Below are 16,665 nucleotides of genomic sequence, written 5' to 3'. Positions count from 1 at the left end.
TTTTGTGGGATTGAATAGGTAAAAATCATAATTTTTGGAGGGTTTCTAACACTTATTTTTAAGGTGTTCTTCGTGCGGGTTCAATAATTATTTACTGTTATTCTACGGGTTGTTACGGACGTGGTGATAGTATATATGTGGGGTTTGTGTTATGATTTAGACTTTTTTTGCGTTATATGTCTCTTTATATATTTTGGGGCTTATGGGCATTTTTATTGATTTATTACTTTTTCACTGTTTCCACCATGGGACATGAACAAGCAATCATCTTATTGCTTGTTCATGATAATACTCTGCAATACTGATGTATTGCAGGGTATTAGCAGTGCACATGCATAGGCTGACACTCTGCCTGTAAGATGACGTCACTGACGCCATCTTACAGGCAATTCCTACAGGCAGCTCTGGGGTCCAGATCGGACCCCAGTGATGCCACTGCAACGATCGGCGCCCCCCAAAAACGGCTTGGTAGGGGCGATCGTGGGGGAAAATACCCCCCAAAACCAAGTTAAATGCCGCGGTCTGTGCGCCAGCGGCATTTAACTTGGTTTTGGTGGGTATTTTCCCCCACGATCGCCCCTCCCAAGCCGTTTTTAACAGGTTAAACACCCATGATCCGAGCCCACTCCGACCACGGGTGTTACACTGGGGTGTCGGCTATCAGTTATAGCCGGCACCCCGAGTGTCCCGATGCGGCTTCAGCTCAATTCGGGAAACCCGACGAAAGTGCGGCCGCAGACCCCTTAGTAAATGAGCCCCATTATGTACTGTTTCTTTATTATGTAATGTGATTCTGTTTGAACTTGCTGAGCTGCTTTTTTTTGCCCCAGCCTCCGCTCAGGAAGCACGCGTGGAGCCCTCTCTCCCTCTGGCCTAAGTGCTAACAAGTCACCTGTGAAAATGCGTTGCGTGGCTGCATACCTCTTGGCTGTGCTCGGCGGCACCGATAACCCCTCCGCTGGAGACCTGAAGAGGATCCTGGACAGTGTTGGGATTGAATTGGACAAGGAGCATGCAGACAAGGTCATCAGTGAACTTAAAGGGGTATTCTCGTCTCGGCATTCACATTCAGTTTCATTAATCTGCCATATATAAACATTTCTTCAATTGGATGTTATTAAAAAAAAAATTTCTGTGTGAAGATAATTTCTCATAAATGTGGCCTTGTTGTCGCTTAGAAACGAGATAGCTTCCTCGGTTACGACCACGTCACATTTAGGCAGCAGTGGCCAGACATGCGCTACTTGAGCCCTGCCTGACCACATGCATTCAGCGATCATTACTACAGGACGGCTGTGGGACCTGCAGTAACTCCCGGACATTTCATATACAAAAACTTTTTGTTTATTTGTGCAATCCCTCCAGCAGACGTGGCCGTATCCGAGGAAGCTATCTCGTTTCTAAGGGACCATATCACTACTTTTACGAGAAATTATCTTCACACAGGAACATTTTTTTTAATAACATCTAATTGAAGAAATGTTTATTAATGGCAGATTGATCAAACTGAATGTGAGTGCTCAGACGAGAATACCCCTTTAAGGGCAAGAAAATCGATGATGTGAGCGCCCAGGGTAACACTAAGTTGGCAAGCATGCCCGCTGGAGGAGCTGTTGCTGTGTCTGCCTCTGCTGGAGGATCAGCTGCACCAGCTGAAGAGAAGAAGGAAGAACAGAAAGAAGAGTCCGAGGAATCTGATGAGGACATGGGATTCGGTCTCTTTGATTAAAACTTGTGGTGGATCAAAAAAAAAAACTTTATTTAGGAAAAAAAAAAAAAAAGAACTTGTTGAGCTATGACATTGTGAACTATCTATGTGTTCTGTTACGAGTGTGGCTCACTGACGGTACATGCAGAGCCATAGAGCAGAGCGCACACAGGATGTAATGCATTCCGGAAGGTTACTGGGGCACTATATATTACTGTGGACTGTATATATTACTGGGGGGGGGGGGGGGTTTATATAACTGTGGACTGTATATCTATTACTGGGAGGCTGTATATATTAATTACTGGGGTATCTACATTTATTAATTACTGGCGGCTGCATATATTAATTAGGGAGGGGCTGCATATTTATCACTGAAGGCTGCGTATATTAATAACTGTGGATATACATTTAATAATTAATGCAGGCTGCATATATTAATAACTGGGGGATATGCATGTATACATGTATTGATAACTGGGTGCTGTATGTTTACTTATTACAGAGGGGGCTGTATATTAATTACTAGGGGACTGCAGACATCTATGGGGACCATTATTCAGCCACAAATTGTGCGGCCAGATCATGGTCCCCTTTACATATATGCTAAATGTGTACCCTGTCTGGACTACATTCTGTGGGGGCCCCCACCAATCTTAATCCGGCCTTGACCCTATTAATTGTATGGTGATCTTTCCTGTGGATAAGTCCTCATTATTTTTAGCCTGGAAACCTTGATTAACGTGAATGTTCTCTTCTCTCCATCTCAGACATTTGGGTTGTGCTGTAGATACAGTGTCACAGGGTAAGTGGACAAGAAAGACGCTGTCAAACTGTAGTGTGAAAGTCACTGGCAATGTGCTAGCCCGAGGCATAATAGACTGTGACTATTCTGATGTGCAAGAACTTCACTCAAGTCACAGGAGAAAAGAACTGAAGACAAAAGAACCCATCGGTTACAAGAAATAGATGGGGTATATTGTTATGTAAAATTCCTACATGCATGAAAGTGTCTATACCTGGCGCTGAGATTATTCATGAACAAAGTCACACTGCTTATAATTATTCCAAAAACAGATAATTTCTAGCTGGCTAATGTTAACAATCTTTAGTGAAATGATTAAAATATAGCCTGCAGATAGTACAGTATGTACAATCTGCTCAGCTCCTCTTTCTTTATAGCACACTGCCTGTATTTGGGACATGATATGCAATCCGCTCATTGAATCCTGCTTTATAATAATCTGCATGCAGGTAGGACACCATGTACTGTCTGCCCAGCTTCTCCTGCTCTATAACATGCTGCCTGCAGTTAGGATAGTATGTGCAATCTGCTCACCTCCTCTTGCTCCATAACATGCTGCCTGGAGATAGGACGCTATGGGGCACATTCACTAAGGGTCCGTCGGATGAATTTCCGCTGAGTTTCCCGTATATTTCCGAATATTGCCCTGAATTGCACATGGGTTTTTGGCGCACCCGATCAGATTTTGGTGCATCGGCACCGGCTTTCATGCGACACAAATCAGGGGCGTGGCCGGCGGACCTGAGCAGGGAAGAGACACATTCAAGAAATCGGGCGCACGCTGTAAGTGAATCGAGGCAGCTACGAATCCTAGACGGACATTCCGGATCGGCGGCCACAACGGGACAGTTAAGTAAATGTGCCCCTATGTACAATCTTCTCAGTTTCTCCTGCTCTATAACATGCTGTCTGCAGATAGGACACTATGTACAATCTTCTCAGCTTCTCCTGCTCTATAACATCCTGTGTGCAGATAGGAAAAGTCAATCTGCTCTGCTCTCCCTGCAGATTACAGTGCATTACCCTAGTGTAAGGATAACTTAAATACTATTTTCTGTTTCACATAATGAACATTGGAGTAGAATATATATGTTGACCCCTGAAACATTAATCTAATAGTGTTTTATAACTATGCAGAATATAAATCATTACTTTACTAGCTTATGTATTCTCCTACACGGAGTCCCATGGAATTTATTGACTGCAAATCAGCAGCTTCATTAAAGTAATTACTGGTATATTACAATTATTGCCAGCTTTGCACTGTAATCTCTTTTGCCCTTTTCTATGCCAGCCGGTTGTTAAAAGAGACCCCGGGCTTGTGCTGAAAGTATAACCAGCAGAGACAGGTGTTCATTATATGAAGATCAATTCCCAGAAGTCTCCACAACAATAGAAAGCACAGTCTCTCCAGTGTGATAACAGGATATCAATAATCATTTATCTGGATTACCGAATGGGTGGGTGGCTGATGGGGCCATATTAAATCTCACAAGATGTTTCTACTGATCTGGAAGCTTAGAGTTTTATGTAAAGGACTGAAAAACAGAGAACTACTTTCTAAGACTAATTGAATAAGGGACAGTGCACACCTGAGTTATGTCATCAGTATTTGCATGGGGATATATCAGTTTTTGGGGGGGATATAATATAGAGATAAGGCATAATGGAAGGGTTTTCTGGAGTTGACAGATTGATACATCTCCTACAATGAATATGAATGAATCTGGGCACTGGGCTAAAGACCCACACATTAATATATCCCCCACTATGGGGTAAGCAATCACTGGCCTCAGAAGCCATACACAATTTAGGTCAGTGTTTAGCTTCAGTTATGTCTCCTACATTAATATGTTGGAAAATAATTGCAATAACAAAGTAATAAAGGTAGGGAGTACATGTACTGTAAAATCTCAGAATATCAAGTTAAAGGAAACCTGCCACCAGGATGAAGGATTGTAAACCAAGCACACTTACATGCTGGTGTGTGGCTCCTCTGGCAGGATCCACTCTTTTTTTAGCTTCTTATTCCCTTGATTTTCCAAGAAAGGGCTTTACAAATTATGCAAATGAACCTGAGGGGCTCCAGGCTCAATTAACAGCTATGGAGCCCAAAAACCCTCCGGCCTGTTTGCAGCTAAAAGAAGAATATATCCTGCCGGAGGGGGTTTACACCAGTGTATGTATGGTAAGTGTGTTTGGTTTACAATGCTTAATTCTGGTGGTAGCAATCAGAATATGGGGTCCCTCTGTAGAATCCTCCCGGGGTGGTTGTTCCTCGAGATGGATGCACGTGTTGGGGAGAAAAAGGGGGAGACAAAAACGAGCGCTATCCTAGTGTAGTAGGTCTGATGTGATAAAGATGCTAAAAGGTAAGTGCGCTCACCTTGTAGCGCTTAGTAACATCGCTTTATCTCAATTTATCCTTGTAGCTGCCGGCTTCTCCCTCCTCGCGGTCGTCTGTTCCAATTGTTCAGAAGACGCTGTATCAATGCAACATGAGGTCCCAGGTTCGTATGAAGGAGATGTGTATCGGCGCTCGTGGATGAACCACTCCAAGAATGGTTCCTTTTAAAACCGTGTTTATTTTAATGTGCAACGCGTTTCGGCCCGGGAAACGGGCCGAAACGTTTTAAAAGGAACCATTCTTGGAGTGGTTCATCCACGAGTGCCGATACACATCTCCTTCATATGAACCTGGGACCTCATGTTGCAATAATTCTGGTGGTAGATTTCCTTTACTATCATAGAGCTTATGCTATGATTTCTAGGATGTGTTGTTAATATGGAGCAGTTCTATGTGCAGTAGTGATATCTGGTGGCACTCCATTCTTGACTATTCTTGTACAGTATGTGTCTATTACATCAGGAGTGTTAGAATCAGCTTAGAAATTGTCTTGGCTCAATTGCATATGCGCTTCCATTAAAATGCATGAAATCGGTACGAAGCACCCAATGTTTTGCATTGTTTATAGAATATTTTACAGCAGTGTATTGGTATACACATACACACATACAGCAATCATACAGTGACTGCACATTTTAAAATGGGAGCTTAATTTGTATATCACAACCATATGCCAAAGAAAAGTATATGTAACTGACTAGACATATACAATACCCTTCAATGTAAAGTAATGAACCTATACAGAAACGTATATATGTAATGTTCTATATAAAAGTCATTATTTAGCCTTTCAAAAAACAAGGTATGGAGCCAAGTAACTCTATATACATGCAAATACCTGCATAAAAATCTAGGGGGTGCATCAGAGGTCAGTTTGTAACTAGGGGCCACCTGTAAGTCGGGTGTTCTTAAGTAGGGGACTGCCTGTATATGAATACATAAAAACATATGTAAATAACTTTGAACCATGGAGATGCAAGCTGGTCTAAATCTGTATAACAAAGATCAAAAATGTTCACAAAAATGTAACAAGTGTGTAATATAAATAAATACATAATAATAATAATAATAAAAAGAAACAAAGTGCCTGTACAATTTCCATGGTCTAGCCTTCAAATCTTAATACACCTCCTCCGGCAAACAAAATTCACTGTCTCCGGACTAAACTAGAACCACAAAAAGCAGCTGACAATCAGAAGTGATCATTAGAGCTCTATTTTCCAGCTGAAAAAGGAGTAAAAAGTGCTTCTTTCCATGGAAATGTATGCAGGTTCCTCATATGCCTGCCAGATGACCTGCTTGTCACTCATATAATTGCCTCCCATCTGGTGTCTGGAAGAGACAAAGCCACGGGCATTTGTCAGAGCAGGGGGGATGTATATATCCTAGCCCTCATATAAAGAAACACCCCAAACACATGTTGACCCGGGCCATTTCTTTAGCTTGAAGGACCATTCATGAATTTGTAAACTGATTGTCTATTGAATTATTCGGCTTTCCTCTCTAAACAGCGGCACACTTCTGTCAGTCAAGAGGCCTTTACAAAAGACAAAGGCAAACCCTGGATATCCATCACATCCACAATACGACAGTTTAATAGCGCAGCCACACAAAGCACAGTATTTTACTATTGGCAGAAAGGTCACATTTTAATATTGCGTTCAGTACATTTAACTAGATAGTGATTGCTCCTAAAGGCACTTAATACTCCACGCGCAATATATACGGCATAGAAGGAGTTATAATAATGGTAAAATATGAAATGTGGAAGAAATGTTTTACTACATGGACATTCTGTTATTATACAAATAGGTTTTTTTTCTTTCTACGAAAGAGTTTTGTAATAATAGTTAAGATCAAATATTTGTATTGTTCCCACTATCCTATTCATTAATGACATTGAAGGGGGTACGACACCTGGGACCCCCACTGATCAGCTGATAGGTGGACAGAGCCAGAAGAAGACAACTCAATACAAGTCTATGAAAGAGGTTCAGGGTTATAGCAGGATGAGGGCCAGTTCCCATCTTGTGTTCTGGCTTCTATTTTGCAGTTTACAGTTTTTTAAAAAACGGATTGTAACTTGCAAATTAGCCCACCTAAAATACATACTTCATTAAAAACTATGATTAAAAATCATTGCTCTTATCTCTAAATGGTTTCTTTCCATGGCTGCAATGTTGAAAAATCAGGTTGTAAACTTACATGCAACTCATCTGATGTGAATCCATTGCCACTAAGTGAGTCCTGCATATTACATTTTACTTTGCACTGCCGTGTCTCCTTGTTTCTGATTGACAGGTCTCACTGCAAAGACATGCTGCTGTATGGAACATTGAGAGAGAGCCCTATTACATCATTGCTCACTTCACATGTGACATGGGTCATATCATCTAAGGTTATGCTACATTTGCAATTTGCATATATGTATCTGATCACATGAAATCACAGCAGTCTCTGTGAAGGGTTGAGAGGAGTAGAAGTCCATGGAGGCTGCTGTGATTTCATGTGGGCAGATACATACATAGGGTAGATGTTGCAAATGTAACTGGGTAAAGGAGCTCAGATGAGAAGAGGAATGGGACACAGGGAGGTGTAGATGGGACACGCTCATTATTTGTTAATGAGCTCATAAAAACAAATTCTGGAGGCAAATGATTGGATCCAAAGTCTTCTCCATGTTGTCTTCTGCTGGACTTCTTGTAGTTGGATTTCCTTTCTACTGCCTCATAATTTGAGACTGAACATTTCTCTCACCTCTTAACAGAGATTCAGAACATAAAGAACAGAATGATTATGCAGATGACTGCCCCCCCCCCCCCCCCCAAGTGACAAAAAGATTATTATCAGGTAATTGCCACACACATCCTGATGCAAATAATCCTCCAGGGTGAAGGCTTTAAGCCCCTGCACCACTAATCTTAGACAGAGACAATATGGCAATATATTATACCATTCAGTCGTTATGTAATATAGAACTTTCTACTGAGGCTCTGAATTAGATTCTAAATATATTCTATTTCATCCTAGATTTTGTGACCTTCCAAAGCTCTGTCCTATATATAATTGTATTTACAATTGACTTATTATTGGAAATGCCTTATATTCAAGCAGAATTTGTGCATGAACTGTAAAATAAAGCCCCCAAAAGTCAGACAATAGTCGTTTTTCATACACCATGCATACAAATATCTCCAACATCTCATTAAGTGCAAATGAGGGCGTTCATTTGCATATGTTGGACTGACAGCTTTTTCATCCCTTCGTTGTGTAACGTCAATGAATTGTGACAACACGACCCGACAGACACCTGCATCCAACACATCATATCACTAAGGGGTGAGAGATTCGGTTATAAATCAACACATTTTCCTGAAATGATCTGGAGGAAGTCTGTGGTCCTGGAACAGACGGGCTATTGACTGCTCGGTGTGGCACCCATGCTCGCAGCACAATCACATGCGTTTGCTCTCTAGTCTAGCAGGCTGCTTGGACAAAAGGTAGTCAATGGGATCATTTCATGCCACACTGAACCTTTATGGTTCCATACAGCTGACCTGTTCTGGCCATTCAGTTTATCATCAAATCTTACCGATTTGCATTTTTGTTCCAATAGGTAAGAGCAGCTCTAGGTACAAGCCATAGGTCAGATAGCTGAGAAGCAAAGGGTACAGAAGTCAATACTGTGACAATATTCTGGTTCCCCTACTAAGTACATCACACAGTGATAATTCAGCATCAGCCCTACATCTGTCGAAATCAGTATTAAGTTGCGTTTTTGCTGCATTGGGGAAATGAGGGGTGAATCTACAGCAAAAAAATTGACATTCTAAAGATTCTAAAACCGCAGCTTGTTTTTTTGGATAACTACTGTCTTAAAAGGAACCTGTCACTAGAACTGATCTTTGCTATGAGCGTAGCATAAGGCCTATTGCAGGAGAAAGTGGGAAAAGAGACTTCTTTATCCCTCACCTCTCAATAGGAAGCTGGGCAGCACCATAAACTAACGAATATGTCTGACCTAATATGGTGGGCTATATGGTCATTCAGATGGATGGCTGTATTGCCCGTTTTAGTGAATGTGGCTGTGTGCTACCTGTATTAAAGTGGCCTTAGGTGATGACATGTTCCTATAGCCTTTGCAGCGATGAGTTTAAAAATGCCTTTGTTAGCATTCTGAATAGTTTCAGTACTTTATAAAAGAATATTAGACACCTGGCTCCCTGCCCCTCAGAAGTCACAGTCAATAGTGATAGGAAAGGTTAGACAGAGGATGGGCCCTTGTGATCCCCGATTTTCCTCCCTTTCCTCAGCAAACCTGCAAGATGACAGTGTATGTATTTATCCTTTACAAGGAGAATTTTTTGTAAGGTGTTGTGGTCGAAGTGCTGCCAGTAAGTGTCGCCGTCTTTAAAATGTCAGAGACCCTATGACAGTGATGGCAATACTTTTGGAGATAATTTAAGCAGTAACTTATTGATCCCTGCTGTATCACAGGTTTTAATTGTATTGGTGTCCTGAGTTCATCTTTCAATTGTATTGAAGAAATTTGGATTGTAGCTTCTATCCAGGGTCCCCTGAAGAGGAAAGTTTAGGTAACCCAGAGCAGGAGCTCCAACAATCCATCTCTATCCACACCTTCGTGCTCCACCTGTATTTCTGGCAGACAAAGATGTTGCTTTAAAATAGCGCTGAGCTTGGCACGTCCTGGGCTGTATTGGATCATAAGGGAAAGCCTTGAGTCCCATCTGGGAAAACTCTAAATTGGGGTGAAGGCCTTGGTGCCCACAGAAAGGGCTCTGAGTGCCACCTCTGGCACCCATGCCATAGGTTCGCCACTACTGCCCTATGACATCATTGGATGGCACGAATAATTGATGGAACAGCCGGGAGCCTGTTAGTCTGCTGAAGGCAGACAGTAATATAGAATATATTACATACAGGCAGTCCCCGGGTTACATACAGGATAGGTTCTTTAGGTTTGTACTTAAGTTGAATTTGTATGCAAGTTAGAACTGTATATTTTATATTTGTAGCTCCAGACAATTTTTTTTTTGTCCCTGTGACAATTGGATTTTCAATATTTTTTGATGACAAGGATTATCAATAAAGCTTCATTACAGACACCATACAGCTGATCATTGCAGCCTGGGACTAAGGTAAAGCATCTAGAGATCTTCATCAGAGGTCACAGTGGCCATAGAAGTCAGTATGTTTATAGGGGTCATCGAGTGTCCTTAAGAAGGGGACTGACAATATACTACAATACTCATCAACAGCAACACACAACTCTCCCCTACTCATTGTCACATGACTTAGGAGGATATTTTTATAAGTAAAGGGGCGAGATTTCATGCCCTAACATAGAGCTATTCTTTAAATGGAGCAAAAATTGGTGACAGAATCCCTATAAAGGGTTTTCTACTCCAAAACGTGCCTTGTCATCCATACATTTTACACAGCCAATCGTTTACATCGCCATCATCGCATCCAATATTTTCACCGTGATACCTTTGAAATGAATGGTTAGTCATGGTTGTAAATGGAAATAGAATACGGATTTCAGAAATTGGAACAACCAAACAACTCATGGCAAAGTTATATGTCTTTTAGAACACAAAATTTTACATGGTTTCTTAAAAAAAAAAAAAAAAAAAAGTATAATCAAAGATGTAATCAAAAGGAAAATTTTTAAAAGAAAACATTTAAAATAGATACAAAATGGACACAAAACAGACAGGGCTTTAAAAAAAGACACTTTATTTTTTGTATTACTGGCAAACAAAGTGTACTGCACATGAAACAGAAAGATTGTAATGACAGAACGCCCAGGATCTAGTGTTTTGGTCAGCCAGAAGATTGACTGTTTAGTAATGTGACCAGGACTATCCCCTGCCCGGGGAGAACAGAGTCTTACTCAAGTCTAGGTACACAATATATTTATCCATGTTTGACATGTGCATTATATATATATATTAAAAGTTGGTAGTGTAAAACATAAAAGCATAACAAACAAAAATATATAGAAAGGGCGTAAACAAGTTACTAAGAAGAATATTATAGGGTTATATAAACAAGAGATGGGGAACAGGATGTAGACTGTCTATGAGGGGAGATCATCCAGTACCAGAGAAGATTTATATAGTGCCCTCTGTATATGAAGGGAGCATGTTCTGCTATAATTACTCACCTATTATACACCCATAGTCCATAAACTGAACAGCATATGCAAGTAGTGGTGGTGGGAGGATGTGATACTGAAATTACCCTAAAGTGCATAAAAGTAGCTATAATAATCAAATACAAGACATTCTCCACCACGGACCTCCCTGCCATGTACAATACAATGGATGAGATCCTACCTAAATATCATCTTCATGTTCTGCTGCGCAGTTTCCCTGCAGCCTTAAACCTTGGGACATGGTGTTGAAGTTCAAGGGGTTGTCCAGGATCAGACTTTGTTATTTCTACCCCCCTTCTTACCTATCCCCTGCACTCCAATCCAGCAGGCTCAGTGGTGACGCAACAGTAACTGAGGCCACAGCGTGTGGACGTGGCCACTGAGCCTCTGTATAACAAGATCAGTGTTGACAGCAGGCACCATACCAGATTGGTTGGCAGGAGACAGCCAAGTATAGATTATTTTACAATCCCTCAGGCCCATATATATATTAAAAAAAAGTCTGATCCTGGACAACCCCTTTAAGTTGAAGAATACTGATCTGCATATTTTCAACCATTGTATGAAGGTAACCATGCTTCCTCTCTCTATATAGGATTGTCACCCCAATATACACCATATATACCAACCTGTGGTGGGCAATAGTGGTGAATAAGTAAAAAAAATATATCACTATTAGCACAAAGAAAGTGGAGCAGCTGCCCTTAACCAATCAATTTTCATTCTTCAAATTACCAATGAAAAATAAAAGACGAGATTTGATTGGTCCCTGCGGGAACAGCATTGTTTTAATCTGCCACTTAATCTGATGAATTTCTTCTAGGATGTGTCTTGTGCTCGGTTATTGCAGCTACATTTATGAACTCCAGGGGAACTTCATTAAAAGTTTGAAAAAAGTTCAATTAAACAGCTGGTGTCACTACAGGATAACATTTCTGAATGTAATTTGTTTTTCATATTATTTTAAACCAATTTATTTTTTTTTTTTAATATTTAACATAGATATCCCCCAAAAAAGCATTATCCATGTAGGACACCACCATACTGCCATGCTTGATATAGTAATGGTGTAACCTGTTACATACATGGAGGACAGCGGGCTATTGTTACAATCCTTACACAGTGCATATAATGCTCTTTTATTCCATCTCTCAGTAGCAGCAAGCCGATTCTGCTGTCAGGTACAGCAGCACATCTCAGAAATGGAGAGGAACTTAAGATCTATAAATAAAAGACAAAATGAATCCCTAACACTACAGTACAGCACACTAAATACCTTTGCCAAGCGCAACCCTTATGCTACATCCATTACATTCTCTACAGTACAAGCGAAACGATCCTTCAAAAACAAAGAAATAAATAATAAGTGCAAATACCTAAAAAATAGGCAAATGAAGCAACTGATGTCGCCTGTTTTAGATGTGCAAAGCTTAGAAAAACCAAATGCATAAAACAACAACTCTGTGGCCGTATAATGCTCCCGTATCTAGAACTGACCGGAGTGCAATCTGAGCAAGAACATATGTATCATGTCATATCTATTGAGAGTAGTAGTCTCCTCGGCTACAGCTACACAAGTGATGGTACTGCCTGCCCTGATGTACATGATTAATGATATAGTGCAATATGTCATTTGTTCAGAGATATGTTCAGTCTCAACTATAATGAAGGTCACACAGATCTGATGCAGAAAACCCTTTTACAAATCTGGTAATTTATAGTGAATGGATACAGATAGGGGAAACTGTCAGCAGTCTGAGCAAAGGCCAGTGTGGCTTATTATATGCACTTCAGGGGGAAGCAAACCTGTAAATCAAGAAGGCTTATATCAATAAGAGTGAGATCAAAAAATAAAAGTTCATCTAAAGACAGTTAAAGCCAATGGGTAAAAGTTAAAGCTACTCTATTTGAGTGTTAAATATGATGGATCAAAAGAAGCCGAGCTGTGTAATATAAGCTTTTGTAGAATATGGAGGATTCCTAGGAAAGACTCCGTCCACAGATGCTGATAAAAGACAAAGCTGTCAATCACTCTGAATGGGCGGGGTAAGCAGGACTCTCAGTCTCTCCAAGGAGTCCTGGGTTAACTCTACTATTTTACTAAGAAATTCTACTTCAAATACTGAAAACTGAAAATACACAATGCTTGGCGATTTACGGCAAAAAGTGGGTTTCGATTTGGACTACCATTTAGGGCTAGATGATTTATTCACAATATTTTATTCCACGAGTAAGGTGAAAATAGGAATACAATAATAGCGGCAATAAATGACACCTGGCAAATTTAGGTCTGGAACGAATTAATAACCTAAATGTACTTCTTAAATAATGTAATGAAGCAGGGTCTGCTGGTTGTCTGGTTGGTAGAGATGTGCTAGTCATAATACATCTTAAGAAGTCTCTGTATTGAGGACCTTTCAAACAGTTTGCGAGCTTTAATAGGCATGGCTGCACTACTTTAGGCGCGCTAACCCTCTATTCCTGAGTGCCATTAGATTCGGGTGAGCGATACTGCTATGAAGTAAATAACTCTACAATAGCTCAAGAATATTGGGGGATAGAGTAAAAATTTAAATTCCACCAGAACCAGCAAAGCAACAGCAATTAAAGGTGATCTCCAGCAACATCAAGTGTCACAGGATAGGTGATAACTTGCTGATCAGTGGGGGTCACAGTGGTGGGACCCCTCACAGATCACAAGAACATAAGTCTGTTGTAGCCCAAATGAACAGGATAGGGTATACATGTAGGATTACGGAGGGTCTTGGCTACAGGACTGCCTGTAAATCAACAGAACAGGGGGATCACAAGTTCCCCTGATCATCTATATAGCACAAGACTTCTGGTTTTTAGTTGTGCTGCTAGCTGTTACGGTTATTCCATAGAAGTCAAAGGGGTACAAGACTGAGCTCCATCGACCTGTCACATGCAGTCTGGAAATTGGAAGTCAAGAGTGGACAAGGAGAACTTGTGGCCCCCGGCATGGCTGATTTTGTGGGGTCTAACAATCGAGACCCCCCCCCCCCCCATCCATGTAGATGGGAGATAAATATTAAAAATGACCCACGCTCTTTAAGCAGTTCCTCCTTGAGCAACAATTTATACAACTTACAATTTAAAAACTGACAAAATAAGTTGAGATAATTGAACTGCCAAACATTAGCTTGAACTCTTTTTTTTTCCTCTTCCGGTAAGTTGTACATTATCTCCAAATTTGATATAAGCCATCTTGAATTTCAGGTAAAGCGGTCCTTTACAAAGAATAAGCAAGGATAAATTTCACAAAAGAGACTCCCAGATGCTAAAGAATCAGAAAACCATTTAGGCTTCTGTAAAATCTACACAGCAAAAGCACAAATCTCTACTTGTAAGCGTCAAATAAATTAAAAGATCCCAGGAACAACATTCCCTCGTTCCTATGTCCTGTACATTACATTCATACGTAGTATTACTCTCTTCTTGAGAATAAAAATACTGATAAATTCTAAAGTCGGGAAAACCCGAGTTCTGCATTTCGCCTAGATCTGCATGAAGTACCTCAGTATACAAATACATAACACTGTAGCTCATTCATGTGTTACTATGCAGCAAACCAAATCCTACTAGTGCAACTTCCTGTTCACTCAAGCATCTACAGTATAAACAGACGTGTGGGAAGAAGCTGTAAGGTATGAAAGCAAACGCTTTCTGCCCAATAGAAAAATAAAACATGTATATAAAAATACCAGAGCTAAAAAAAAATCCTTAAAACATATCAAAGAAAAAAATATAACCAAGTTAGAAAAATGTATAAAACCATGAGCGAGCAGACATTCGTTCTCCCTTTGCCCTCCACATTAAGGCTGTAATGTATTTTGCAAGAATAAGATACAAACTACATACAGTTTCCTCTACATTGTACAATAGTTAAAAGGCAACGGAAAGAGAACAGATGAGAGAGAATAGCCTCTTCTAAAATGTCATTCAGCTAAATCATGAGATCGGCACCTAACTATGTCTCAGAACTGGTCTTTTGCAGATGAAACTGCCCAAGGATGTGCATACCACTTATCAGATTTATGATATTCTCACATAGGCAAGGTAGGTACGAGCCCTACTTGTTTTGACAATCTGAAGACCTAAATTGGTGAGGTCTACTACCAAATGTTAGAAGATACTATAGAAAGGTTTTTTTTACAGGCTAAAATGAATATGGATAACATAAGGATGACCTATCCTGTCGAAAGATTATCAATATCAGATTGGTGAAGGTCCAACCCCCTGCTGGTTATAGCTGTTAGACAATGAAACAGGGACAAGACAGCTCAGTTCTCTGTGGAATGGCAGACCCAAGGCACTGTAGCTTAGCTCCCACTCAGACGGGAGGGAGTTGATCTGCAGTTACTTGGTCTGACCACAACACAGGAAATGGAGATGTCTGCTTCCTGCTGCGGAGAACAGCTTGTACGTGGAGTGGCTGGGTGTTGGACTTTCACCAATCTGATGAGGAGGACCTACTATATGGATAAGTGATCAATATTATTGTTATTTTAACACAATAAAAATGTAAACAGTCAACCAACAGTTAGAGAAATGATCCCTTCCCAAGGTTGTTAGTTATTGGATGACGGTGAAAAAAGCTGAATGTGGTTAACCCAATTGCTTATATTTACAACAAAAAAGGGGATGCCTCAAAAAATGTAAAAGCCCCCCCACCCCCCCAAAAAAACAAAAAGATATGAGAAGTTGACCTATTTTGGTGTAATATGTGGAATTGTAGAAAAAGTTTATCGGTTTTATGTAGAAATGTCTATTCCTGTGTGAACGTCTTGACTATAGATACCTGGTAGACTAAACTATGACCTTTACATAAAATGCTGCTACACTGTAGCCGTCATGCATAATACAGGCCTGCAAATACAAAGCATTGTCTTATCAACAGTTTGGAAAAGTCCTATTTTAGTGCATGTATAGGAAGAACCTGGAATCACCAGTTCCAAAATCCTACATTCATAAAACTAGAGGTCTGGATGAAGAGCTGCTGGACGGCTTGTAGGTATCAAGATAACGTCTTGCTTGTTCCGTCATGATCAACTGGTCTTCTGTCTTCCCAAACACAACGGCTTCCCATTCATATAAAGACTGAAAAAACAGAGAGTCATTTTAGACAATTCCTAACATTTTGAAATGTTGTATAATATATATTATATCTCTAATGGGAAGAATGAAACACCCCAATCCAAGCGCATAGACTGTCACAGCCTTCCGATGCCTCTACCCAAAATGCGCATTAGACATTTGATTTTCAGGGTCAAATGACAGGAGGTTGTCGGGAGAGATGAAGTGATAAGAAGGGATTTCTCTGGGATTCTGGAAAGCAGCACATCTGCTTGGTGAAAGAAAGGCTGGTCCCCAGTGGTTGCCTCTGAAGTTCAGGGGTGAGGGGTGGCCATTGTCTCATGACATAATACTTGCAGCTGTATGGATAAGCTGCATGTCAATAATTGCTCAGGCTCAGAGATTAGCGCACTGCATAAACAAGATGGTTAACTCATGATTTCAGGTTTTAAAGTAATTACAGAAAA

The 16,665-nt window shown here is 40.5% G+C and overlaps 2 protein-coding genes across 11 annotated transcripts in view; one reads left to right on the top strand and one right to left on the bottom strand.

Moving 5' to 3' along the window:
- Positions 1-900: 900 nt before the first annotated feature.
- On the top strand, positions 901-1,729 carry LOC140134107 (large ribosomal subunit protein P2-like). Its single transcript, XM_072154739.1, has 2 exons — positions 901-1,044; positions 1,544-1,729. The coding sequence occupies exons 1-2, from the start codon at positions 901-903 to the stop codon at positions 1,727-1,729; spliced, it is 330 nt and encodes a 109-aa protein (XP_072010840.1).
- Positions 1,730-10,663: 8,934 nt separating this feature from the next.
- The window catches only part of MYBL1 (MYB proto-oncogene like 1), a 29,492-nt gene continuing 23,490 nt past the window's right edge, over positions 10,664-16,665 (bottom strand). For all 10 annotated transcript variants that reach the window (XM_072151793.1, XM_072151797.1, XM_072151794.1 and 7 more), the window contains one exon: positions 10,664-16,222. In XM_072151793.1, coding sequence (XP_072007894.1) covers positions 16,091-16,222 — 132 coding nt within the window. In that variant the 3' untranslated portion in view covers positions 10,664-16,090. The remainder of the gene's footprint in view (positions 16,223-16,665) is intronic.

Source organism: Engystomops pustulosus, chromosome 5, assembly GCF_040894005.1.
Source record: "Engystomops pustulosus chromosome 5, aEngPut4.maternal, whole genome shotgun sequence".
Classification (NCBI taxonomy): Eukaryota; Metazoa; Chordata; class Amphibia; order Anura; family Leptodactylidae; genus Engystomops; species Engystomops pustulosus.
The sequence above is the reverse complement of the archived record's forward strand: the minus strand, read 5'-3'. Positions and strand labels throughout refer to the sequence as shown.

Coding starts and splice junctions, on each gene's coding strand:
- LOC140134107 (XM_072154739.1), top strand. CDS start 901: ATGCGTTGCGTGGCTGCATACCTCTTGGCTGTGCTCGGCGGCACCGAT. Junction 1,045..1,543: donor TCATCAGTGAACTTAAAGGG/GTATTCTCGTCT, acceptor TACCCCTTTAAG/GGCAAGAAAATCGATGATGT.